This window comes from Patiria miniata, unplaced genomic scaffold, assembly GCF_015706575.1.
Source record: "Patiria miniata isolate m_02_andy unplaced genomic scaffold, ASM1570657v1 HiC_scaffold_9, whole genome shotgun sequence".
NCBI lineage: Eukaryota > Metazoa > Echinodermata > Asteroidea > Valvatida > Asterinidae > Patiria > Patiria miniata.
The window spans coordinates 16,740,524-16,764,276 of NW_024037076.1; the positions used below are offsets into that span (position 1 = coordinate 16,740,524).

The window sequence follows — 23,753 nt, forward strand, 5'->3', positions numbered from 1 at the left end:
ATGCGTTACGGCTGCCGTAACAATAGCCACTGCGTAAAAGAAATGTCTCCAGTCTGCCAGTAGGGCGCCCTCTTTAACTTTTTGACCATACAAAACATGTATTTATGTAAAAAATAAGAATATCTTTCTTTTCACTAGGCCTAGGCCTATTTTTAATTGACTCCAACATTTAATTGCAGAATATTACAATTTACATTGTCTTTTTCTGACCCGTCTTATGCCCGTGGCTGTGTAGGCTGTGATTTTTGTTTTAATTTTATTTAAAGGAAAATAGGCCTAAAAAAGTACTGGCATGACATGGGCATGATGGGAGTGGGAGTGGACTAAAAATAAAAACATGCTGAAGTCTGAAATTGTAATGAAATGTGGTCCGATTCTGACCTCGTGAATATCCTCCAGTCACCATTATCGGCGCAGGTAACGTTTGCAACACACGCGTGTTGTCCAATGCAAATTGAGAGTGCGTCAAAATAGATCCTCGTCATTTTAGGCATGTTAGGTGGACTGTACGAAGTCACAATGTTGGCGTGGAACCGGACTAAGATTTGTCACGGTAAAAATGTCTTAAGTCCGAAAAACAGTCACTTCTCAAGTTCAGTGAATATCTGGCAATCGATTGGGCTATCATTATCAAGCGCAATTTGGACGCCTTGCACGCGCAAGTTTCAAAACATTCCAATTAATACATTCTTTCCATCCCCCTTGCCACAATTTTTTTTTAAATAATAAAGCCCTCATTTTATGTAATTCCTTTTGAAATTAGTTGTAATGAACAGTTATCATCCATCCTGTTAATTCCCCCCCCCCCCCAAAACCTCCCTAGCACGAAAGAGCTACAATGTACATGTACGTGTCTTTTTTAACCCTTTTGTTATGATTTTTTTGTCTCTAACTGTTACACATGTAGGTACTGGTCCAACATGAAGTTGTGGTACAGACAAAAAGTAAGTTTTATCTTCTACGGTACCCGTATCTTGCTCACCGCCATCATGACCATGGAGAAAAGACTCATTGTTCTAAATATAAGACCACCTAAGAAAAAAAAAATACAAAGGGAACATCAAGGTTGCTTGCATTGACCACAGTGTTAGTACATTTGACATCCGCGTACATTTTATTTTATTAAAAATTGACTCCATTTAGCTTGTTTAAACAGGCCAGGAAACTGAGCTACATCAGACAGGGCTCTGGAGTGCTCTGAAACGTGCAAAACTAAATCAGGCCCACTTTACTCACAGTTTAGCTAGCAAATTTCTCCAAAAATTCCACTGGGGCCAAGAAAATGTCCTCAGTATTTCTCCAACCAAGTTTGCAGACTCAATTCAATTTTTAAAGGAGACTTTTCTTCAATATTTTGCACCTGAGAGGGAAGTCAAGTGATTTCAAAATGAGGCTAAAGACGAGACTGGTACATGTCCAACCATGGTCCAACTGTTTGAAAAGACTGATCTCTTCATCCAGTGTCAATAGTCTGGTGGCTTGACTATGGAAAAATGTGTAGTAAATTGAGACTAGTTCCCGCTTCATGCCACTTGTTTCTTAAAAATTCTTTTGGCATGGTTGATTGATGCAGTACTGAAGCTGTGTTGGACTGGTTGTTTCAGGTGCCAGTCTATTTTCTTGTTTTGCATGTTTTCAATACCTTAAGTTTTGGGACTCTCATACACAGTATTGAGAGTCCCAAATTTTCGGACTAGAGCTACATCTACGTAAGGCCAAAAAAAAAAGTTTCTGGTATGGAGCTTGCCCAAAAAGTGGTGCGGCGACGCGGCTTTTTTTTTTTTTACCTGACTTTTTTGCTTCAAATGTCGGCTGATGACTGCAAATGGTGCCCGACTAAACTTAGTGCAAATATATGGGAGTCCAGAGAGGCCACATAAAGCTTATTCTCGATCATAACCCCATCTAAAAACACATTAAAATTGTGCAGCAGCAGGATTCCAGTCAAACCAGTGAGTTTGGCGGTTTTGAGACATCATCTTTCATTGAAAAAAAAACTTTTTCATTTTGCCGACGCGCATGGCTAACCTGCCACACATGTATTTGGACAAATAGGCCCTGTTTGTGTAAATTGAAGTCATAACAATGGACGGGGTCATTTTTTTGCACTTCTTCTTTTCAGATAACAAAAGAAGAATTTGATTTAGAAGCCCGCCGTCTTCTAAATGATGAAAACGGTATGTCACGTATTTTGCTTCATTGTATTACCCCTGACTATTATGCCATTGCATCTGATGTCTTCAGTCAACCCTAAGCAATACATGTACATGTACCTATAAAAGTAAAGACATAATCTTGCTTGACCATCTTCATTTATCTTTATTTATCACTCTTTAGCCGACACAATTCTCCAAAATGTTCACAAGGCAAAGACAAGGTCATCAGTATTTCACCAGCCAAGTTTGAAGTCTCAAATCAATTATTAAATGAGACTTTTCTTCAATAATTTACCCCTGAGAGTGAAGCCAAGTGATCTTAATTGAACCCTAAAAGGGCTGGGTTGTTTTGACCATCTCTCAGCCGGGGGGGGGGGGGGGGGGGGGGGGGGGGGCGAAGATCTCAGCCATCAAATGAAGAAAAATTTTGAAACTCAGTACATGCATAGAACAACTCTTCATGAACATACCAAAGAAATTTCATGACTATAGGTCAAAGGATTTTGGAATTATGGCTAATTAATTATTCATATGCACGAATGGTAATTCTGCTCTGTGTACACTACGTATATGGGAAAACATTTTCGCTGCGCGGCAACCCGCGGTCCGATTTTTATGTTTTTGGTGTTAAAAAATGTGCAAGGCTTGAGGCTAAAAAGTCAGCTCGGGTCGCGAAAAAAATTTTTCGAGGCTATCGCGTAAAAAGTTGGGGGGGGGCGGATTCTGCCCCTCCCCCCCCCCCTGTAAGGTTAAGGTCTAAGACTAGACTGGTACATGTCAGGCTGTTTGAAAGATTGACCCTTCAATGGTCTGGTGGCAGACTATGGAGAGATGTGTAGAAATAGACCGGCACCAGATGTTTCTTTTGACACAGTTGACTGATGCTGTACTAAAGGGTTGTTGGACTGTGCCAGTCTATTCTCTTATGTTGCACGTTTTCAGTACCCTAAGTTTTGGGACTCTCATACAGATACACAGTATTAAGAGTCCCACATTTTCGGACTAGGGGGAGTACTGTGGGGATATTGTAGTAACAAATCTGTAGATTTGTTAGCATGTTGAAAACTAATAAAACCTTGTACATACTTGTGTCCTTTCTATTTTTGTTTCAGTTCATTTGCACAATGAGTTTCTGGTGACAGTATTGACAAGATGTCAAGTGCTTAGTTCAGAATCATCAGGTGAGTTCAAACAATACAACGGGCTCCGTGCGCCAACAAAAGAGGGCGCGTTTGTACCACTTTGAGAGCCCCTTGGACGGAACACCGCGTGTGCTCACTGTACTGGTTCGCGCACGAAGTACGCACGACGTACAATGTATTTATCCTGAATGTGCACAAAGCTGTGCCATAGCACCCTTGTGCGTGAGCATCAGGCGTCTTTCGAATACGTTCAAACTTGCGATGGTCTCCCAGACTAATCCCAGTACATCATGTACATGGATGCACATGTAACTGCTTAAATTATTTGTGGTCATGGTGTATCTAGATTTATAAGTGAAAATTAGGGAGCTGCACCCGATTTCACGAAGCGCTGCGACGCGTCGCAACTCAAGTTACGACGTGTAACACGTCGCAACTCGCGACGCGTCGTATCTTCCATTTCACTAAAGTTGCGATGTGTTGAACGCGTCGTAAGTTCCTTGACAACGGCTTAAAACACGTCGCAAGTTACGACGTGTCTAGTGGTCATCGCAAAATAAGAAGAGTCATTTCTAAGCCAGTTTTATGCCACAAACATTACATTAACGAGATTATAATACCGAGGCAATGTGTGTAAAGTTGTAAATAGAAAATTCATTGAATAATTATGAATTAGACCGGAATATTAGAGTTGAAATTTCAAAGTAGCTATACAGTCCAATGAGAGCTTGTTTTCCTTCAAAATTGCATCGCAAGGCCGCCATTTTGTTTTACGTTTTAACAAATTTCGAGCTGAGATCCGACGACTCTTTGTTGAATATCAGACGACTATTTACTGTGCGCTGACTAAAGACATAAAACAGTCACCGAGTTGTGCTATAAATACACCTACGACGCGTCGCACTTACGACGTGTTTAGTGAAATGGATCGCAGGACGCGTCGCAGCTGCGACGCATCGTAGAGATACGACGCGTCGCATCGCTGCGATGCATCGTAAGTTACGAAGAGTTTGATGAAATCGGGTGCTGGACTTATAACCAATACTTTTGCTTGGACCTTTGTTTGGGTCTTTGCCCTCTGTTCGCTTTGTCCCTATTACATATCTGACATTATTTTGATGACATAATAGTCCGTCCAGAAAGGAACTTGGCACTATCGTATACTCGGTAGTTTTGTGAAGATATATCATGGTTTTTCTATAATCCAATATCTCACAAGCCTGTCTTTTATTAACTTTTTTGTAAGTCTTTGTTGCAATAGTCATTTTAGGTTTCTCACTTTCCCAGCAGAGGCGGCCAAGGTCAAGAGCAGCAATTTGTCAAGCAGCTCAGACAAGGCCTCCAAGAAGAGCAAACCACCAAAGAAGAAGAAAGTCCTGGTCAGACCCACCTTTGAGGTCAGTCTTGAGGTCAAAAGGTCAACCTTAAGCAATGTGCTTTTGAGTGTTTTAAAAAAAAAGGGCCAAATGATGGCGTGGTTATGGGCACCATTGCCACTGAGCATACAAACATTCATTTGCTTCTAGATAGTTTAGATGATAGAGCACCGGTTTGGTATTTCGGAGGTTACTTGTTTAAATCCTGTGCAAGTTCATTTCTTTTGGTCATTTTTAAAATTGAGGTTTGAAAGAAGCATTAACCCTAACCCCCTAGGCTCTTGCACTAGAAAGGATACCAAACCTAACAAATTTCAACAGCTGCATACAGGTCTGTAAGCACTGGTACCAAAACTGCCAAACTCCAACAGGCCTTGTACGGGGAACAGTACTAAACCTGCCAAACTCCAACTGTTGGAGTTTGATTGACTTGGTATGGATGGGCCTATGCATTGTCGAGTGATTGGATAGGGATGGTACCAAACCTAACAAAATAAAGCAATATATTTGACCAGGAACTGTACTGGGGACCGTGGGTGAGCGTACCCACGAAGAAATGCCTGTGAACTCCCATGTACATGCACATTTGACCACAAACTGTGCTGAGGACCGTGGGTGAGCATACCCACGAAGAAATGCCAGTGAACTCCCTCAAACTCCAACGTGTTCACAAATCTTCTGCCCCAAACCTCACAAAATTCAACAGGGTCTCCCTGGGCCTTTGGTACCCAGTCAATCAAAGTCCAACACCAGCTGGCCAGTGTTCGGTACCAACCCTGCCAAAATCAAGCAAAACCCGCTGTTGGAGCTTGATGGGCTCAGGGTTGTTAGGGTTAAAGGGCCCATCAATGTAATTTTATGTAGGTGTGGGCGGGGTTACGTCCAGCGGTGAAAACATGTATTCGCCTGCTTTCTAGTTTTCACCGGTTGGGATGAGTTGCCTTTCAAGACTCCAGACTCAAGAACCATAGAGTTTTATGTAAATAGGTCCGGGAACTAGACTAGGCAATGTATAAGAAGCTCCCTGATGTCTGTGCTCACCTATGGGCTCCGTGTGCCAACGAAAGAGGGCGCCCTTTTACCTAGCAACGACGTCCCATGGGCAGGACATTTAGGTGGTTGACGCGCACCGTTCCTTGTGTGTGACGCACGTGCACCAGAAGATTCAGTTGTACTATATACATGCGGTGCTAGTGGTGGCTACGCGTCGCGGCAAAATTGCAGTCAGGCAAGATGGCGTCGGTCAGTCACCCCCAACTGTACTTTCTTTGCCGGTGAGGGGGTACTTGTGAACGGAGCGGATAGTGGACCAGAGATGTTAGCAGTGCCTCTCAATACCACTGTTATAATTGTTTGTTTTCAGAATCGCTTTGTGCCATCAGATCCCATGCTGAAGGCGCCCGCAGTGGCCATGCAGGTTGAAGAGTCGTTGGACTTCTGCGCTCGGAGTTTGTTCTTACCAGACGCTGCCATGCTGCACGGGCGTGTCTTTGTGACGGCGTGGGAGTGGGGCGTCGACAATGTCTCAGGAGCTACTATACCCTTGATAACACACTCAGTGCAGGTAACGCAGATTGATCAGAGATTGAAATCTCTAGTCCTAGTCAATCACAAGTCAAATACAAGCCCAGGCTTCAAAGTATTCCTACTTTTCCTACTTATTTTCTTGAACTCGTACTTTTTCGTCACACAACTCTGAAAAATTAAATCTCATTGAATATTTTTCAAAACAGTGTTGCACACTGACAGTGTTTCACATGTGACAGTGTTACACACTGTCATATGTACATGTATGTAAATCACACAATGAAGGGCTTAGGTGCAGGAGTACTGCAACTGTACTGCCGATAGCTTACATGTAGTTGAGGATGGAGCAATGGTATTGTGAGTACAGAACATGCCAATTAGGCAAATGAGGCTTATGACGCTATGGACGTGGGTGAATGTCAACAAAAACTACTCCTGAAAGCTGGCAAAAGTCCTACTTTTATCTAAATTTTGTCCTCAAAAGTCCTACCTGTATTTTTTAATTTTTATGCCCCGCGGCGTGGGTGGGTGCGTGGGTGGGTGTGTGTGTGTGTCTGGACAAATCTTGTCAGCGCGATAACTTGAGAAATACTTAACATATGAACTTCAAATTTGGTTTGTGTATTGTTCTTGGTAATCCTAAGAACCCTTTTGCATTTGGGGCCGAAATGTCAAGTGTCAAGGTCACAGTGACTAAAACAAAAGAAATGTTGTCAGCGCGATAACTTGAGAAATACTTAACATATGAACTTCAAATTTGGTTTGTGTATTGTTCTTGGTAATCCTAAGAACCCTTTTGCATTTGGGGCCGAAATGTCAAGTGTCAAGGTCACAGTGACTAAAACAAAAGAAATTTTGTCAGCGCGATAACTTGAGAAATACTTTACATATGAACTTCAAATTTGGTTTGTGTATTGTTCTTGGTAATCCTAAGAACCCTTGTGCATTTGGGGCCGAAAGGTCAAGGGTCAAGGTCACAGTGACTAAAACAAAAGAAATTTTGTCAGCACGATAACTTGAGAAATACATTACATATGAACTTCAAATTTGGTTTGTGTATTGTTCTTGGTAATCCTAAGAAGCCTATTGCATTTGGGGCCGAAAGGTCAAGGGTCAAGGTCACAGTGACTAAAACAAAAGAAATTTTGTCAGCGCGATAACTTGAGAAATACTTTACATATGAACTTCAAATTTGGTTTGTGGATCGTGCTTGGTAATCCAAATAGGCCTATCGCATTGGGGGTCGAAAGGTCAAGGGTCAAGGTCACAGTGGCTAAAACAATAGAAATCTTGTATTTATTCTGAGATCATAGGGATTAGGGATTAATTCATATAAAACCTACAGAGGACACTAATGCTGTCAATGAACGTTCCATTTGACCAAGGTACATGTAAGTTGATGTTAGAGTGGTGTTATGTCATGGAAACAGTCACGGTTGCGGGGCATTTGTGTTTGTAAACACACCTGACTTGTCTTGAAAATGACTTCACACCAGGTGCCATAATTTTACAGGATGCTTTAGACTTTCATTTACCAACATCCTAGTAAGGTATTCCGTAAAAACTTGGTAGTTTTATTTTTCGATGTTTGCAAATGTTGTATATTCCCTTTAAGTCAATCTTAAGTCAACCACCAGTTAACCACAGTCTAATCACGAGTCAATCACAAGTCGATCACGAATCAATCATGAGTCAATCTCGTGTCCAGTCACAAGTCAATCCCATTCAGGTCACAAATACCAGTGGATAAACAATGACACAGGAATTTCTGTTAGAGTCTGTTTGATTAGCTTGTCATGTAACTTGAAAATAGAGGATTTTGCGATTGACTTGTGATTGACTTGTACATTTTGTGTTTCCATTCAAAAGTCCTATAGATATCTTTACTGTCTTCCTTTGATATGTTCTAGGCTACATTTTTTTTAAGAGTACCTGTCTCACACCTAGCAACTTCAAAGAAAATGAAATGACAAACTTATTTATCTTTAACCCTCCTGCTATCTCAACAGTCACAGACAGTCAAAAAAATCAATCCTCTTTCCCTGCCATGCCTTTTGCACAGGCTAGTCACCAACAGTCAGATCATATTCCAAGCATGCACTGTGACTAGTCAAATTCAGTCAACAGACATGACAGATAAAAGCAAGCAAGTAAATCACCTACAGTCGAAGCATAACTGTATCAAGCTAAATAAACAGTCACAGCCAGTCAATCCTGCTTTATGCAGGCTGGGAGCTCTTAACTGTTGAAAACAGTCACTTGATTGATGTTGACTGAAAGTACAACTTGACACAGAATGTAGTTTTGAATATGAGGGTTAATGAATTAAGCTCCAAGATACAATTCACATGCAGCGTGTTCAATTACTCCCTCACACTTTCGCATGCCTCTAAATCGCATGCCTCTATTGCGCACATGCGCAATACGTGAGAGTAAACAAACGATCTTGGGTCACTGGACGATGTACAAGTGACGTACGCGGCCATATTGAATAATAAACGTTAAATATCGGAGCCCCTTTTTATTGAAAGTGGATTGGTTTTAAATAATTATATTGAAGGTGACATACTTTTTCTTGCTGCTTCAGATACACTGTTAACACAATGTGTGAAATTTCCGAACATCTTCCAGAGTAATTTGGATACAAAATTTATGTTTTTGAACTTCCCACCGCTGGTACATCGCCGGACGTGGCAGCCATGTTTTATCAGGGCCTTAATGGGATACTTACCCGAGTAACCGGCTCAGCAGGTCGGTTACTTGGGCCAGGCTCGAGTAAGCGTGAAAAGTCACGTTGAGAGGTAAATCAAATGCAGTGGCGCTAGCACGAGCAAGTGCAGGGGAAGTAATCGAACACACTTTACAGTTGTACTTCTTAGGCCAAAAAAAAAATAAGTCGGTCTCTGGTCAGAGCGCGCGTCGATTTTAATCATGCGCGTCGATCTTTTTTTTTTCCCAAAATGTTCCGCGGTAGCTCCAACAGCGCCCTCTATTTCCGCACCTCCTCAATTTTTTTTACCAAAGAGCACCAAGGAATGGGAAATTGCACCAAGGCAAATGATCGAAAGCACCAAGGCAAATTATGGAGGACACCAATGTACATGAGGACACCAAAAAAGTAAAATAGTAACCCCACCTTGTCTGTACAATCCAAGCTTGAAGAAAAAAAAAAAAAAGCAAAATTTTGGCCGCGTCAATTCCGGAACTTTGGTCTGACCAGAGACCGAATATTTTTTTTTTGGGCCTTATGTCTGAAAGTTTTATGTGTCTTATGTTTTTGTTTGTATGTGTTTTGATGACCAGCACATACTGAAGAACGTGATCAGTGCTGTCATTACTCGGCGCAGTGGCTACAGTGTGCGAGACGGCAAATTCAAACACAACATGGGTGCCGTTCTGCAACTACCGTCGCTCAGAAGCCAGGCGCGAGACCGGTCTCATCGTGAGAAAAGGTAACATAAGAAAGGTTAGACGTTATATGTACATTATTGCATCTTTGTCATCACTGCGATATTTGAATATGATAAAAAATCATATTGGCGATATCAATATTAGGGCTGTGCATCGGAACCGGGGTACCCGAGTACCCAACCACTGATGTCAGGAACCGGTTCCTGATTATAGGATCGGTTACCTTTAAACAACTTTACATGTCACAGTCGACGCTCGTTAATACAAACTTGGCCAGACCTTGGCAAAATGTTTGTTATATCAGAATTTTGGACTTTGTGGAGTTCCGGTCCCATTCATTGTGCACATAAATACACAGTCCGGACCAAGGCTTTACGTTTGCTATAACCAGAACTTGTATTAACAGAGTTTGTATTAACGAGAGTCGACTGTACTTATTACTTATAATTGCAGAATACCCCGCCACTCAATCTATCCACCTCGTAGCCGGCTACGAGGTCACGGTTGATTGCCCTCAATAAACCTCCTCAGCGCTACTTGTATGTACTCTGCGTCATGCTCCACTGCACTCCCACTCCGTATCCGCGTAGCCGCCAACAGGGTGGTTGGTTTGGACTTAGAATTTTTTCAGCAACTCCCATTCCTTTTGTGTTGCTTCGTTCTCAAGCATATTCAAGGGGACTCCCACTCCGTATCCGCGTAGCCGCCAACAGGGTGGTTGGTTTGGACTTAATTTTTCAGCATCCCATTCCTTTTGTGTTGCTTCGTTCTCAAATAATGGACCCCCACTCAGTATCCGCGCAGCTGGCAATGGACTTGAATTGTTTCTTTTCCAGTGATTCCAACCGCGTAGCCAGTGATTTTAGGGGTGTATTTCCGAGTGGTGGGGTATCCTGCAATTACTCCTTAATTTGGTTTTTAAGACTGAACACTGTATACAATTTGCAAAATAAAACAATAAATTTCTCGTTTCTTTGACCTTGTCATCAGTTGTAATGGCGTCAACATGGAAACTGCATCCGGCCAGTACGCAGTCACCAGACCAGACTCAGAGACCAGTGAACAGTGCGCCGTCATGCAGCAAGCAACGTCTGGTAACCCGCCTCCTCAGAAGCCTGTATCAGTCTATGACTTGCTAGATGCTTTGCAGGTAAAAGCATCATCAAACTTTATTTCAGATTGCCTTCTCATTAAGGTGGAGGGGTGAGGGGAACAAATCATGTGCAGGGTGCAAGTATACTCTTAAAGTAAAAAGTAAAGTTTGCTTTTATAATGCAAGCCAGTTACATGTAAATGTACATGTACCAGCCAAAATATTAACCAATTAGCATCTGTACTACCTGTACATGTATTAGTGCTCGGGTGGATTCAGGCGCTTCATCAGTGAGTAATAATAGGCAGGGCAGTTTCGGGCACTACAGCGAGTAATAGGCAGGGCAGATTCAGGCGCTTGAGTGAGTTATAAGCAGGGCATATTCAGGCACTTCAGTGAGTAATAGGCAGGGCGGTTTCGGGCGCTTCAGTAATAGGCAGGGCGGTTTCAGGCGCTGCAGTTAGTAATAGGCAGGGTGGTTTCAGGAGAAGTGAAAATGAGAAGTGAAAAACAAGGAAATCAGCGGATCCGAGGAAAAGTTGCATGTCTGTTCAGTGAGTAATTGCCAGGGCGGTTTCGGGCACTACAGTGAGTAATACGCAGGGCGGATTCAGGTGCTTCAGTGAGTAAAAGCAAAGGGTGTTTCAGGCGCTACAGTGAGTAATAGGCAGGGCGGTTTGGGGCACTACATGTACAGTAATAGGCAGGGCGGTTTCGGGCACTACAGTGAGTAATAGGCAGGGTGGTTTCGGATGCTACAGTGAATACTAGGCGGGGCGGTTTTAGACGCTACAGTGAGTAATAGGCAGGGCGGTTTCAGGCGCTACAGTGAGTAATAGGCAGGGCGGTTTCAGGCGCTACAGTGAGTAATGGGTTAACCCTTTAGTCACTGTAGCGACCAAAACCACCAAAGCACTGTATGGTTTTGCTGATGCTTCAGTGAATAAGCACAATGTAATATAGTTCAGGTGCTTTTTGTTTAATTTCTGTCTCTGTGTTGCTTTAGACTTTTTTTTTACCCAATTTTGCCATGCAGTTGGCATGTCAAAAGTTCCTTTTTGAAAACTCCATGCCCGGACTGATTAGAATGTAGAAATTTCATTAGCATTTCACTTCTTTATGCTTCTGGCAGTTATGCTCACTATAACCCTAATCCCTTGGGTATTTTTACTAGAAAGTATCCTGAATCCGCCAAAATCCATTAATTTTGCCATGCAAAAAAATGTTGGTGGCCAGTTAGTCCATCAGACAAATGTCAGAATCCACCAGTTAGCCGCGAGTAAATCTGTTGAGATCCTGAATCCATCAAAGTCCCCCAACTGCTCAATATGGAGGTATCCTGAATCCATCAAAACCCTGCAGTACCACTAGGCTTACTGTCCTGAATCCATCGAAATCCCCCAACTTTTTTCAATATGGAGGTATCCTGATTCCGCCGAAATCCTCCGAAACAGGGGTGTGGATTTTGATGGATTCAGATACGTTAGGGTTAAATGTGAAATTCAATTCCCACATTTAAAGGGAATATACATCATTTGCTTTTGCTGTAATTTTCAGAAATGGATGGAATTGAGGGGTTGGAAATTATAGCAAATATAGTTACACTGACTTTTTTGAGGGTTTGGGTTCGAAAATGCTATAAAAACCAAGAAAAACAATCATTTTCCTGTAGTCTGGTTCCCTGACTCCATTTAAGTAGAAACAGAGCAGTTTACATACATTGGGGAATTGTAAGGTCAGGGAACCAGTCTAGCGGGCTTGTACCCGTCCATAGGTGTGTAATCGATTGCAAACAAGTGCGATGGTCAACTGGGGCCAGTATTTGAAAAAAAAAGCCAGTTTTTTTCCAATGCTGATCGGCCGATCAGCGTTCGAAATTGATACAAAAATACCACTTTTCTTGAAAATGACAGTATACCAGGTGCCATGATTTTACAGGATGCTTTACACTGTCATTCACTAACAGTCCAGCAAGGTATTTCAAAATGATTCGGTAGTTTTATTTTTTGATGTTTGCAAATGTTGTATTTTCCCTTTAACAGATGGGACAGGTCCTCATTTTTGCATTTGTTAATCCTGATTTAGGTTCATCGCGGCGTTCTGGAATCCCACACCGTCAGCTGTACTGCAGTGGAGCGGACCATCGTCGGACTGTGGCATCCAGATCACGACGAAATACACCAAGATGAAATCCAGAGGCAGCAATTAGCCCAGCAACAAGATGAGCTGATGATAACATAACAGACGTAGTGTGGTCGGCTATATGCTCTGCGCATGAAGTGTTGAGGGCAATCTGTCCCCTCAGATAGAACAGTACCAGTTGTTGGCTATTGTGATGTGGGATATGACGTTTTTGCCCCGAGGGGGTTAAAAATGACATATCCCACATCATAGCAGTCAACGATTGCTTTGTTATATCGTGCAAATCCAAGAGAGAAATGGTTGTAACTTACTGTGTGAGATCACTGCGATGTAACCTTTGATAACTGAAGGTTTTGATGTCCTGTCGGACATGAGACTGAGCGTTTGACATTGCAGTTCTCATTGCGTAGAGCTAGCGCGCCGGCAGGTTCCACATGTGCGCACAACGCACGCAATGAACGCAGTGCGATATCACCCTCGGTGTGTGACATGCATTTTTATTGTCCCGACACGTGGCCAACCTAGACCAATGAAATTACAGTGTCCAAGCGCACGATATAACAATACAGGTTCAAATGTGCACCAGTGTTGAGCCTGAAGACGAGTTTGGGGTGGCTTGATTAGGTTCAGTAGGGTCTGCTATATTCTCTGGGTCTGCTATATGCACTGTGCCTGCACCATTGAGGGCACTCTTTCCCCTTACATACCCGTAGTATACAAAATTACAAATATTGAGTGGCTCAGAGTGAAATGGGAGGAATATTATCGCAAGGTAAAATCTGGACTTCTCCATTTCACGAGGCGAAGCCGAGTGAACTGGAAAGGTCCAGATTTTACCGAGTGATAATATTCCTCCCATTCCACAATTTAAGGCCACTCACATTTGTTTTATATAACTGACATATAGGTCCTTGTCATTTGATATATTTGAACTTTTATTTCCATTGGTGGAAAAGGTATTTCTCTTCCAAACCACGCCTTCATGAACATGTTTGAACCCAACTCTGTAGCGCTGGCTCTTTGGAACAATACGCGCTAAGCGCAACGCTGAACGCGCACACCAGCATGCATTTGCACAAAACTACCGCGTCATGGAACAAGAATGGTCTGTTGAATAGCATGTCCCATTCCCCATTGGGGAATGGGACTTTTTTTAGCCCTGGCATGAATGGGAGTCCTAACAAATGTCGCGTGATGCGAGTTCCACCAATCAAATGACAAGGATCTGTATGTCATAACACATGTTCACCAGTGGTAGGGTAGGAAAGCGACTGTTGACCAGTGACATCTTTGCTCGGATGCCAGGCGTAAGGCAGCAATGCGTTTCAATGTCCCTGCTAGTGGTCTCTCCCCACGTAACCGTTGAGGGGGTTACTTTTGCACGGACTAAAAATATATACCCCTGAGCATCCCCATTATCTGGGAGATACTTCGTCTGACGTCCGAAGATTTTCTTACAAAATTCTCAGCAAATACGAAAAGGACATCTGCTTTCGTGTAACTACATTCTTAAATTTATTTAGCACAACGTGCTTCACTGTAGATTGTAAATTAAGAATTGTACATAGATGTAAATAAAAAAGAACACTCTGCAAAGAAAAACCTTACACATAGCTTGTGTTTATGGTCAGTCTGTTGAAATATATTCTGTGAAGACAAAATTTTTAGTAAGGAGCAGTGAATACTCGGGCTTATAGTTGATTTGCTTTTACTAAGTTTTTATTTGGTTTTAATTTTCTTTTGCCCTCATTCAAGATACATATTCTCGTGTTGAACAAGAAACACAGTGGAACGTCGCTATACCGAACACCACTATACCGAACATTTGGCTATACCAAACATCATCCTTGGCTCCCGATTTTTGTGTACAAAACATACCGAACATTGTTGTTCAAAAAATGTCAGCAGAAGAGTGACAAGTGGCTATTATTTCCACACGGAATAGAAGGGGAAAGCCACCCTTTGCTGTAGGTAGTAAGCTCAAAAACTGTGTAATTACATAATTCAATAGTCTGCAAGGGTGAAGTTCTGAAGGACGCTTTTTATTGAAAAGCGAGTACTGGGGCACTGGCAGCTTAACATCGCTGTACCAAACAATCGCTTTTATGAACAATTTTCGTGGATCCCCAATTGTTCGATATAGCGGCGTTCCACTGTACATTACAGTGATGACACTGTGGAAATAAACAACAGTGTAAGTTTTTTCCAAAATCAAACCAGCGATGCAGTGCCGACCAAGACAGTCACACCATTAATTGCATTTTGTTTAAAAACATCTGGCCAAAAGATGTATGCATTCAAATGTGTTCACCAGTAACAGATTTGTGATTTGTTCTTGTGGACTGGAGTTGTGACGGACTCGAAACTTGAAAAACAACTACACTGATATACAGATTTAAACAGACGGTTAATCTCGTCTTAGTGGGAACCTCTCCTCGCTTACACCAGCCGTCGTGATGATGTTCAAGATGATGCCGTCGCCAGTGTAGATGTCTCTCTCAGCGGCCGAGATGAAGACGTCCTTGACCAGTGCCACGGCTTTCTCCTGGCTGAGAGGCAGTTCGTTGAAACCTTCCTGGTTCTTGCCGCCAATCTGACAAATGAAGAAAAATTATTTATGCAAGTAAATAGGAATGAGCATCGTGCGTGATTATAGAAAGGTAGAATTGGACACAAAAAGTTGCTTTGTTTCTGGCCATGTAACAGGGACTGGGGAGAGGCTGGATGCTGTTAAAACAGTTAAGTTGAAAATTTTGTCTGAAGAAAAAAATTGTTCAACAGCACGGGGGAGCAATTTTAAGGATTTTATTTTCAAAAATTACATTTCATGGAAATATCAGGGTGTGCTACCCACAGATGACGGCCTGAACCCGTCTGGCATTGATCTCGTGAAAAATAATCCTGCGCCTAGGTCTGGTCGCTGTCAAAATAAACCCAGCCTGAACTGGTTAATGAATGTTCCAACGTGTATGTTTTACTCTAACCAAAACCCTTTTTTTCCTTTCTGTTTGTTTTTTTTGGAACGTACGCAATCCTCTGAAAGAAAGGTTTTTGTTTGGCTTGCAGGCTGGCTCCCAGTCTGTGCATTATCGATACTGATTGTGGGACGGGAACCAGCCTACCCCTCGAGAACAGAATCATTGTCTGGCCGCCAATAATTTGAAAAAGTAAAGTATACAAACGTGAATAACTTTTGTATTGCCGGAAAAAATAGCAATTTAAAAAAAGGAATCTGTTTGCAGGCATGCTACTTTTCCTCCGACCAGGGCCAAATTTCACGGCGCTGCTGAGCACAGAATTTTGTATTTCATGGAGGCCGTAAGCATAAGCAAAGCAAAAGGCACGCTTTCTGCAGAGGAAAAATTTGCTTAATTTAGTGACGTAATAGAAATCTCCATGCACGCTTGACCGTTAGCACATCCTCGCCATGAAATAGTGCTTAAGGTTAGCAAATTTTTCTGCTATGCTAAGCACATTTTTTCTGCTAACTGTTAAGAAGCGCCGTGAAATGTTGCCATGCTGATTTCCTAGTTTCTAACTTCTCATGATAAGGCCATTTTAATCATGCGCGCCAATCTTTTTTTTCCTCCAAAATGTTCCGCGGTAGCTCCAACAGCGCCCTCCATTGCCGCACCTCCTCAATTTTTGTTACCAAAGAGCACCAAGGAATGGGAAATTGCACCAAGGCAAATGATCGAGAGCACCAAGGCAATTTATGGAGGACACCAATGTACATGAAGACACCAAAAAAGCAAAATAGTACCCCACCTTGTCTGTACAATCCAAGCTTGAGGAAAAAAAAAAAAGCCGCGTGGCCGCATCAATCCGGATTTTTGGTCTGACCAGAGACCAAATGTTTTTTTTTTTGGCCTAACCATTACAAATTGAAAAACACTACAGGTACAAAGTCTGTTTCCTTGTTTTTTTTCTAAATTCCCAGTTGCATGCCTGTGTTTGGGGGATGAAACATGACTATTGTACAGGGAATGCCAGTTGAGAATGCTTGAGTACTGACCTGGTTGTCTAGTAATGGTTGAAGGAGTGAACTGGAGGAGCCAGCTGCTCTATACGCCTCACGCTCATAGGAGCCAACAGGATCAAAGCTGTACACACAACCTTTACCTGTGGGGATAATCACAAGCTGTGCTTGAATGACATACTTAATCATTTGTACAGGTTACTTAAAGACCGAGTCCATCATTTGCAGCTATCCAAAAAAGTAACTGGCGTAATTATTGTTGAAAAACATACTGGTTGAAAGATAGTAAGGGGACTAAACTCCCTGTGAAATTATTCTTTCTGGCAAGCTCTCATTTTGAAGAAATCAACGAAAGAAGGCATTTCCAACGGTGCTTCTTAAGAAGCACCGTAGGAAAATGTAAATTAGTAGTTCGTTTTGTTATTCGGCGCAGCGCGCACAAGCATTGGAACGACGCACAGGCGCACGCGGTTGCTATAATTCGTCGGATCAGTGCGTGACATCGCGTAAAGCTGCAATTCAAAACAATTCGAAACATGATTTAGCAACTTTTGATTTGAAATTGAGATCCTAGAATGCTGTTTTTCTCGGAATATAAAGCTGAAGCTGAGCTGAAACTTCATCAAGTAAGTTGTTCAGTATCCTTCATTAGATTTTGTTGCTTCAAACGAACAAAATGCACTAATTACAAATGATGGACTATAGCTTTAAACACTACAACATGTACAATGCATTAGTGTTAGAGAAACTTCCCGAATCTGAAACAAGTGGGAGTGCACAATAAGCTCTGGCCGTGTTAGACTCAAGCGAGGCTGACGTTGCAAAAAGTCTTGCATGAAACCAATGCTTTGTTTATTTTATTTACTTTTTTTTTTCTTGCATGGAAGTCTTGCATAAAATTGATAAAATGATCCCTGCCAGAGCTTAAAAATGCGATGCCGAAAGATGCAACGCCGATGGCACATATGGAACACCATACTTTTGGTCAATTTTCGGGGACAGACAGACAGACAGACAGACCACCAAGTGACATGTAGAAGTCCTGCCAGAGCTTAAAAATGCAGCACATAAACACATGAGGCAACATTTCTTTTGTACTGAAAAGGAATTGCATAATAACATGCCAAAAACATCAATAATATTCTACGCAGGTTTTCAAAATCCAGGCTTTGTCATGTTTGTTTCAGGCGGCAAATTCATTTACGAGGTGGTGTTTCCTAGTTGGGGCCTAAATTCTCCTAAATCCAAAGCCCAAGTGAAACCTGGGGTTTCAAACACCCTTCTGTCTGTACAACCTAAGGCCAATTTCGCGCAAGGACTATAGTCGACCAATGGTTAACTAACGTTTGCCCAAACTCTGTCTAGTCGACGGTGGTTGACTACATGTACGCTAGTCGACTATTTGGAACCAGCCTACTGAGATTGGTTGCTTCGCTGTTAACCAATAGCCATGCGTATTCATAACGCTAGCAGAGAGCCAGGATGCAGAAGTTTTGCGATGACATTTTGACCAGCGTTTGACTAGAGACGTTCGCACGTTGCAATTAGTGCGCAGGCGTAAGGTACGTCACAAATCAACCACTTGTCGACTATGGTCCTTGCCCGAACTTGGCCTAAGTCGTGGTGTTAAGTGGACTGCTAGTCAGAGCAAATGTAACTGTAAGGTATTTCAACTGCCACAAGTATGCAATGATGCTTCTAGCAGGCTATAAAAGCTGAAATGGTGGACCTACCATCTTCATCGATTCCTGCCAGGACGTTGTAGGTGTAGTAAGGAAAGAAACGTCGATAGTACAAGATGGAGGACAGCATGGACGCAACGGCCTTACAACTCATCTTCTTGTGGTTATCATGCTCGTACATCTAATCAACACAAAAGACATAACATCACATGATCAAATCATTGTAACCATTATTAACCCTAACTCCCCAGGCATTTTGGCTAGGATGCAACCTCAATCCTGCAAAATCCTCCAACTGCCTCCTTGTAAAATTTAGCCTCAATCCTGCAAAATCCCGGTTATTTCTTGAATGTGGTCCTTGGAGGGTGACCACTGCCTCAATCCTGCAATATCCTCCAGCAATCACTGTCAATATGGCGAGGCAGAGCCAGTGACATCCTGGAGCAGTGCGGAGGATTTCAAGTATACTATAGGCCTAAATTTATGCACGGCTGAGCATAAACAACACAAGGTCCAGCCCAAGACCTTGACACAGTGCATCCGTCAAAATCAGCAACATCACACTTTTGCCATGTAGCCTCAATCCTGCAAAATCCTCCATTTTACAAAGAGGATTTTGGAGGATTTGGGAAGGTTAGGGTTAATGCATTGTGTCACGAATGCTGTAATGGACTTCGTGACCACTTCGGAAAGATCCATGTGCAGGACACACCATGTACCCACACTGGTTCGTGCACGCATGGCATGAAACACGCAAAATAATGTTATTCTGAATGCACAGAAACTTGTATTGTCCTCAGATGATTGCAAGATGTACAGCTGCAATTAATTGAGTGCCTACCATTAGAACTGTCTCTTTAACCCTAACTGCCCCGAATCCTCCAAAATCCTTTTTGCAAATTGGAGGAATTTGCAGGATTGAGGTTACATGGCAAAAGTGGGTTGCTGATTTCGGAGTACGCACTGTGTCAAGGTCTTGGGCCGGACCTTGTGTTGTTTATGCTCAGCCGTGCCTAAATTTAGCCCTTGATTATACTTGACATCCTCCGCACTGATCCAGGATGTCACTGCCTCTGCCTCAGCCTATGGACTGATCCAGTAAGCCCCTCCCACTGCGCACGTGGGCAAATTAACACGTGCTCCTCTCCAATGCCACACTGCACTTTCCTGCCGCGCGCATCATACGCGCGTGCACGCATGTCGGGCTTTTGTACACGCGTGTCGGACATAAATCACGGCTGTGATTGGTCAGAATACCATGGGGCGGTGCTTACTGGATCGGTCCATTGACAGTCATAGCCGGAGGATTTTGCAGGATTCAGGCAGTGGTCCCCCCTCCATGGACCATGTTCAAGAAATAGCGGAGGAATTTGCAGGATTGAGGCTATATGCTATTTTTCCATGACGCCAATTGGAGGATTTTGCAGGATTGAGGCTACATCCTAGCAAAAAGGCCTAGGGAGTTAGGGTTAATCAAGTGAGGAGTACTTGAGCACAAGGTCCATAATTCAATTTCTCTGGTCTACATGTACAAAGTAATCGGTGCAAAAAATGCAATGTCCCACATCTTTCGCAGCAGACAACAGCTAACCCACTGAAGAACCCATAAAACCACTGAGTGCTTGGGCGGTTTCAGGTGCTTCAGGGAGTAATAGGCAGGGCAGTTTTGGGTGCTACAGTGGCTAAAGTGGTACTAAATGAAAGAACATTCAGAACAGCACAAAGATTGGCTCAGCATGCACTCACCTTCAATCTTGCCTCGAGAACTTTAGACAATGTGAGGACATCTCCATGAAAACCGCAACATGCAAGAACTGTGTTGCCCGTTCTGCAAATAAATGGGGACAGGGAAAGATGATGATCAGGGTCATTTTCCCCACGCTCATGCAAAAATTCCACTCTAAGGCCAAAAAAAAAATAAGTCGGTCTCTGGTCAGCGCGCGTGTCGATTTTAATCATGCGCGTCGATCTTTTTTTTTTCCAAAATGTTCCGCGGTAGCTCCAACAGCGCCCTCTATTTCCGCACCTCCTCAATTTTTTTTACCAAAGAGCACCAACTTCCACCAAGGAATGGGAAATTGCACCAATGCAAATGATCGAAGCACCAAGGCAAATTATGGAGGGCACCAATGTACATGAGGACACCAAAAAAGCAAAATAGTACCTACCTTGTCTGTACAATCCAAGCTTGAAAAAAAAGAAAAAAAAGCAAAAAAAAAAAAAAAAAAAGCCGCGTGGCCGCGTCAATTCCGGAACTTTGGTCTGACCAGAGACCGAATTTTTTTTTGGGGGGGGCCTAATAGTCAATTTTAAATATTTAGCAAAAGATGTGTATTCAAATACTCCACTTGGGATTACATGTGATACTTAAAGGTATAGTCTATCATTTGTAATTTGTACGTTTGAAGCAACAAAAGCAAACAAAAGTGTTCACTATCTGAAGAAGGATGCTGAACAACCAATCTGATAAAGTTTCAGCTCAGCTTCATCTGCATTTTTCGAGAAAAACAACATTCTAGGATCTCGATTTCAAATCAAAAGTTGCTGAGTCATATTTGAATTGGGCCTGAATCCAGCGTCCGAGACACGTTCTCACCGAGCCGATTGCAGCTACGCGATGCCGCGCACTGATCCGTCGAATTATAGCAACCGCGCGCGCGTGTGCGTCGTGCCAATGCTTGCGCACGCTTCGCCGAATAACAAAACAAACTACTAATTTGAATTTCCTGCGGTGCTTCTTAAGAAGTTGGAAAGGCCTTCTTTCGTTGATTTCTTCAAAATGACAGCTTACCAGAAAGAATAATTTCACAGGGAGTTTAGTCCCCTTACTATCTTTCAACCAAGTATGTTTTTCAACAATAATTACATCAGTTACTTTTTGGATAGCTGCAAATGATGGACTTTGGCTTTAAAACATACAACTTAACTGAAATGGAAACATCTGACTTGACAGCTTATTCATTCATCCAGCCCTTTTTTCATGGCTGCGCTATCCGCTAATTTGGCCAAACACTTCAAAGGCCGAAAAAATGTTGGTTTTAAACAGACAATCTTGTGTTCTTTACGTCAGAAACTTACAGGTTGTATGTTTTAGGCAGGTCCCTGCTGTGAATGGAGAAACCTTCACTCAGTCTTGTGTCGGATGCGATAACTGCAAAATCATCACCAGCTACAGCCAGTACAGTCCTGTTACGACATGAAAGATACAGTGTATCAATATTTTTGGTTTTTAAACCCTCCTCCTGATAAAATTTCACAAACTGTTAAACAAATCTATCCAATCCTCTCCCACAGCATACCCTGTATCTACAGTGATTTTCCGATTTTATTTTGAAAGTGCACAATGAACCTTTTTCTTTTAAAATGTGCCCAAAAATAAGAAAATAGTTTTCTGACAAACTTATAGTTGGATATGAGTGGAGATAATAATGATTTATCAGAATTTATCAACTTTAAAGAAATTTGTAAATGTTATGGGATTTTCTGAGATTTGTTCAAGTGCGCCACGTTAGGGAACACTTGGCCGAATCTGGGCCAAATTTCTGGACGCCACCGTTTTTGAATTTTGGACTTAATTTCATGACTACATGTATTACGGTAATAATTACAGTACCAGTATTTAACTGAATGAATTTGAAGTTTTTCAACAAAGAGATTTGGCAACACTGCATGAGGAAAGTCGGGGGAATCGTCGAAGTGCGCCACGTTAGGGATCACCATTAACCTCGAGTTTGCAATTTTCGCGCATTTTCGGGTTTTTTTTATGTACTTGGAGCCTTGGATCGAGACTGGGGTCAGTGGGCATAAAGTACAATAATATGAAGATGTGTAAAAAGTGCTAAGTACAGCAAATGCACTTGTTTTCTCAAGGAAGATAGGGCGCGCTTGATACGGGGCACTGTCTGGAGGCTTGGAGCCACGGAGCCTTGGAGGCGCGAAGGCGCGGAATCGCACGCCGGTAGAGGGCGCAATTCTCAGCGGTGGGATATCCATATGAATGATCCTAGGAGGACTACATTTTTTTGAGAACGAAGCATCCATATCCATATTAATGGAGGCTCAGAGCCGCGGAGCCTTGGAGGCGCGCGCCGGTAGAGGGCGCAATTCTCAGCGGTAGGATATCCATATGAATGATCCTAGGACTACAGGGGAGGTGCGAAGCCTTGGAGCCATGGAAGCGTGGAGCCTTGGAGTCACGGACCGGTAGAGGGCGCAATTCTCAGAGGTAGGTCGACTGCGGCTCCACGGCATCAGACATTTCTACGGAGGCGCGGATGTAGAGTGGAGTGGCCCTGTATTCATTAGTTGTGCTTATTTCGTCTATCAAAGTGCATTTCCAAAAGCCAGCTTACTAGCATACCGAAAAATCACAATGCTAGTTGCTGGAGTTACCCAGCCCTAAATTTTATCATTGGGTTGTCATCTAGGGCTGGAGATAGTTTTTCACGTAACCCAGCAGCGTAGGCAGGTCCCAAAAAAAATTGCGAGGTTTACCACTCGCATCACAGCTGCGGTACGCGTGACATCATGCGCCAACAGCCAGCGCATGTGTGGTAATCGACCACCATTCATTGTACACAATTTTTTGGTGCACAAACCAATTGCGGTCCTGGCCATGCCTGCAAGGTTGTCAGGTTAGCGGTTATTCCTCCTTTTTTCACTGCAATTGTAGGCTGAATCTTCATCGTGGATCGTAATTTTTTTTGGGACCTGCCTACGCTGCTGGGTTACGTGAAAAACTATCTCCAGCCCTAGATGACATGATAAAAAAATGATTTAGGGCTGGGTAACTCCAGCTACAATGCTAGTTGCTATTGCTAGAACTAGAAAGCTAATGAGAGGTGCCTTCTAATTCTAGAACAAGTAGAAGTAGTTGAAAAAAAGATAAAATAAATAGCGCCCTCTTGTGACTGAAAACTAAAACGTGAAAGTGAAACATGATTGATTGAATTTCGTTCATTGCTTACCCTCCATTCATTGCATAAGGGCTGAAATATCGTTGTTGAGGACCCCCTATGGAAGTGTGTGGTGCAGGCTGCATTTGTAGCTCCATGTTATTTTCAAATTCAGCTGAAACAAAACGTTTTATTCTGCGTTCACGATATACCGTCTTTTTGTGTTGTGACTATGCAGAATTTTTTATGTCACCTTTGATGCGGCTCCCAACCTACAGCGTGCAGTACGTACGAAGTATTTCATTGGGTAACTTTGGGTACCAGGCTGTCTAAGGTATCGCCTTGTTCAG

General features: G+C 42.7%; 2 protein-coding genes across 3 annotated transcripts in view; one reads left to right on the forward strand and one right to left on the reverse strand.

The window, feature by feature from the left end:
- The window catches only part of LOC119720639 (transcriptional adapter 1-like), a 13,718-nt gene extending 585 nt beyond the window's left edge, over positions 1-13,133 (forward strand). The window contains exons 2-9 of one of the 2 annotated variants that reach the window (XM_038190404.1): positions 908-944; positions 2,123-2,177; positions 3,269-3,337; positions 4,586-4,695; positions 6,038-6,238; positions 9,505-9,653; positions 10,603-10,762; positions 12,791-13,133. In XM_038190404.1, the coding sequence (XP_038046332.1) occupies positions 908-944; positions 2,123-2,177; positions 3,269-3,337; positions 4,586-4,695; positions 6,038-6,238; positions 9,505-9,653; positions 10,603-10,762; positions 12,791-12,946 (937 nt within the window). In that variant the 3' untranslated portion in view covers positions 12,947-13,133. The remainder of the gene's footprint in view (positions 1-907; positions 945-2,122; positions 2,178-3,268; positions 3,338-4,585; positions 4,696-6,037; positions 6,239-9,504; positions 9,654-10,602; positions 10,763-12,790) is intronic. The other variant, XM_038190405.1, reaches the window with a different exon arrangement.
- Positions 13,134-14,338: 1,205 nt separating this feature from the next.
- Positions 14,339-23,699, reverse strand: LOC119720524 (proteasome subunit beta type-1-B-like). Its single transcript, XM_038190223.1, has 6 exons — positions 23,476-23,699; positions 21,587-21,694; positions 20,255-20,336; positions 18,560-18,689; positions 16,863-16,969; positions 14,339-15,440 (listed from the first exon to the last, which is right to left on the reverse strand). The coding sequence occupies exons 1-6, from the start codon at positions 23,559-23,561 to the stop codon at positions 15,255-15,257; spliced, it is 699 nt and encodes a 232-aa protein (XP_038046151.1). The 5' UTR covers positions 23,562-23,699; the 3' UTR covers positions 14,339-15,254.
- Between the last annotated feature and the right edge of the window lie 54 nt (positions 23,700-23,753).

Excerpts from the sequence above, each read along its gene's own strand:
- LOC119720524 (XM_038190223.1), bottom strand. The coding sequence starts at position 23,561 with ATGGAGCTACAAATGCAGCCTGCACCACACACTTCCATAGGGGGTCCT. Across the intron at positions 21,695-23,475 it reads CCTTATGCAATGAATGGAGG|GACTGTACTGGCTGTAGCTG; the intron begins GTAAGCAATGAA and ends ATGTCGTAACAG. Across the intron at positions 16,970-18,559 it reads GGCAGGAATCGATGAAGATG|GTAAAGGTTGTGTGTACAGC; the intron begins GTAGGTCCACCA and ends TTATCCCCACAG.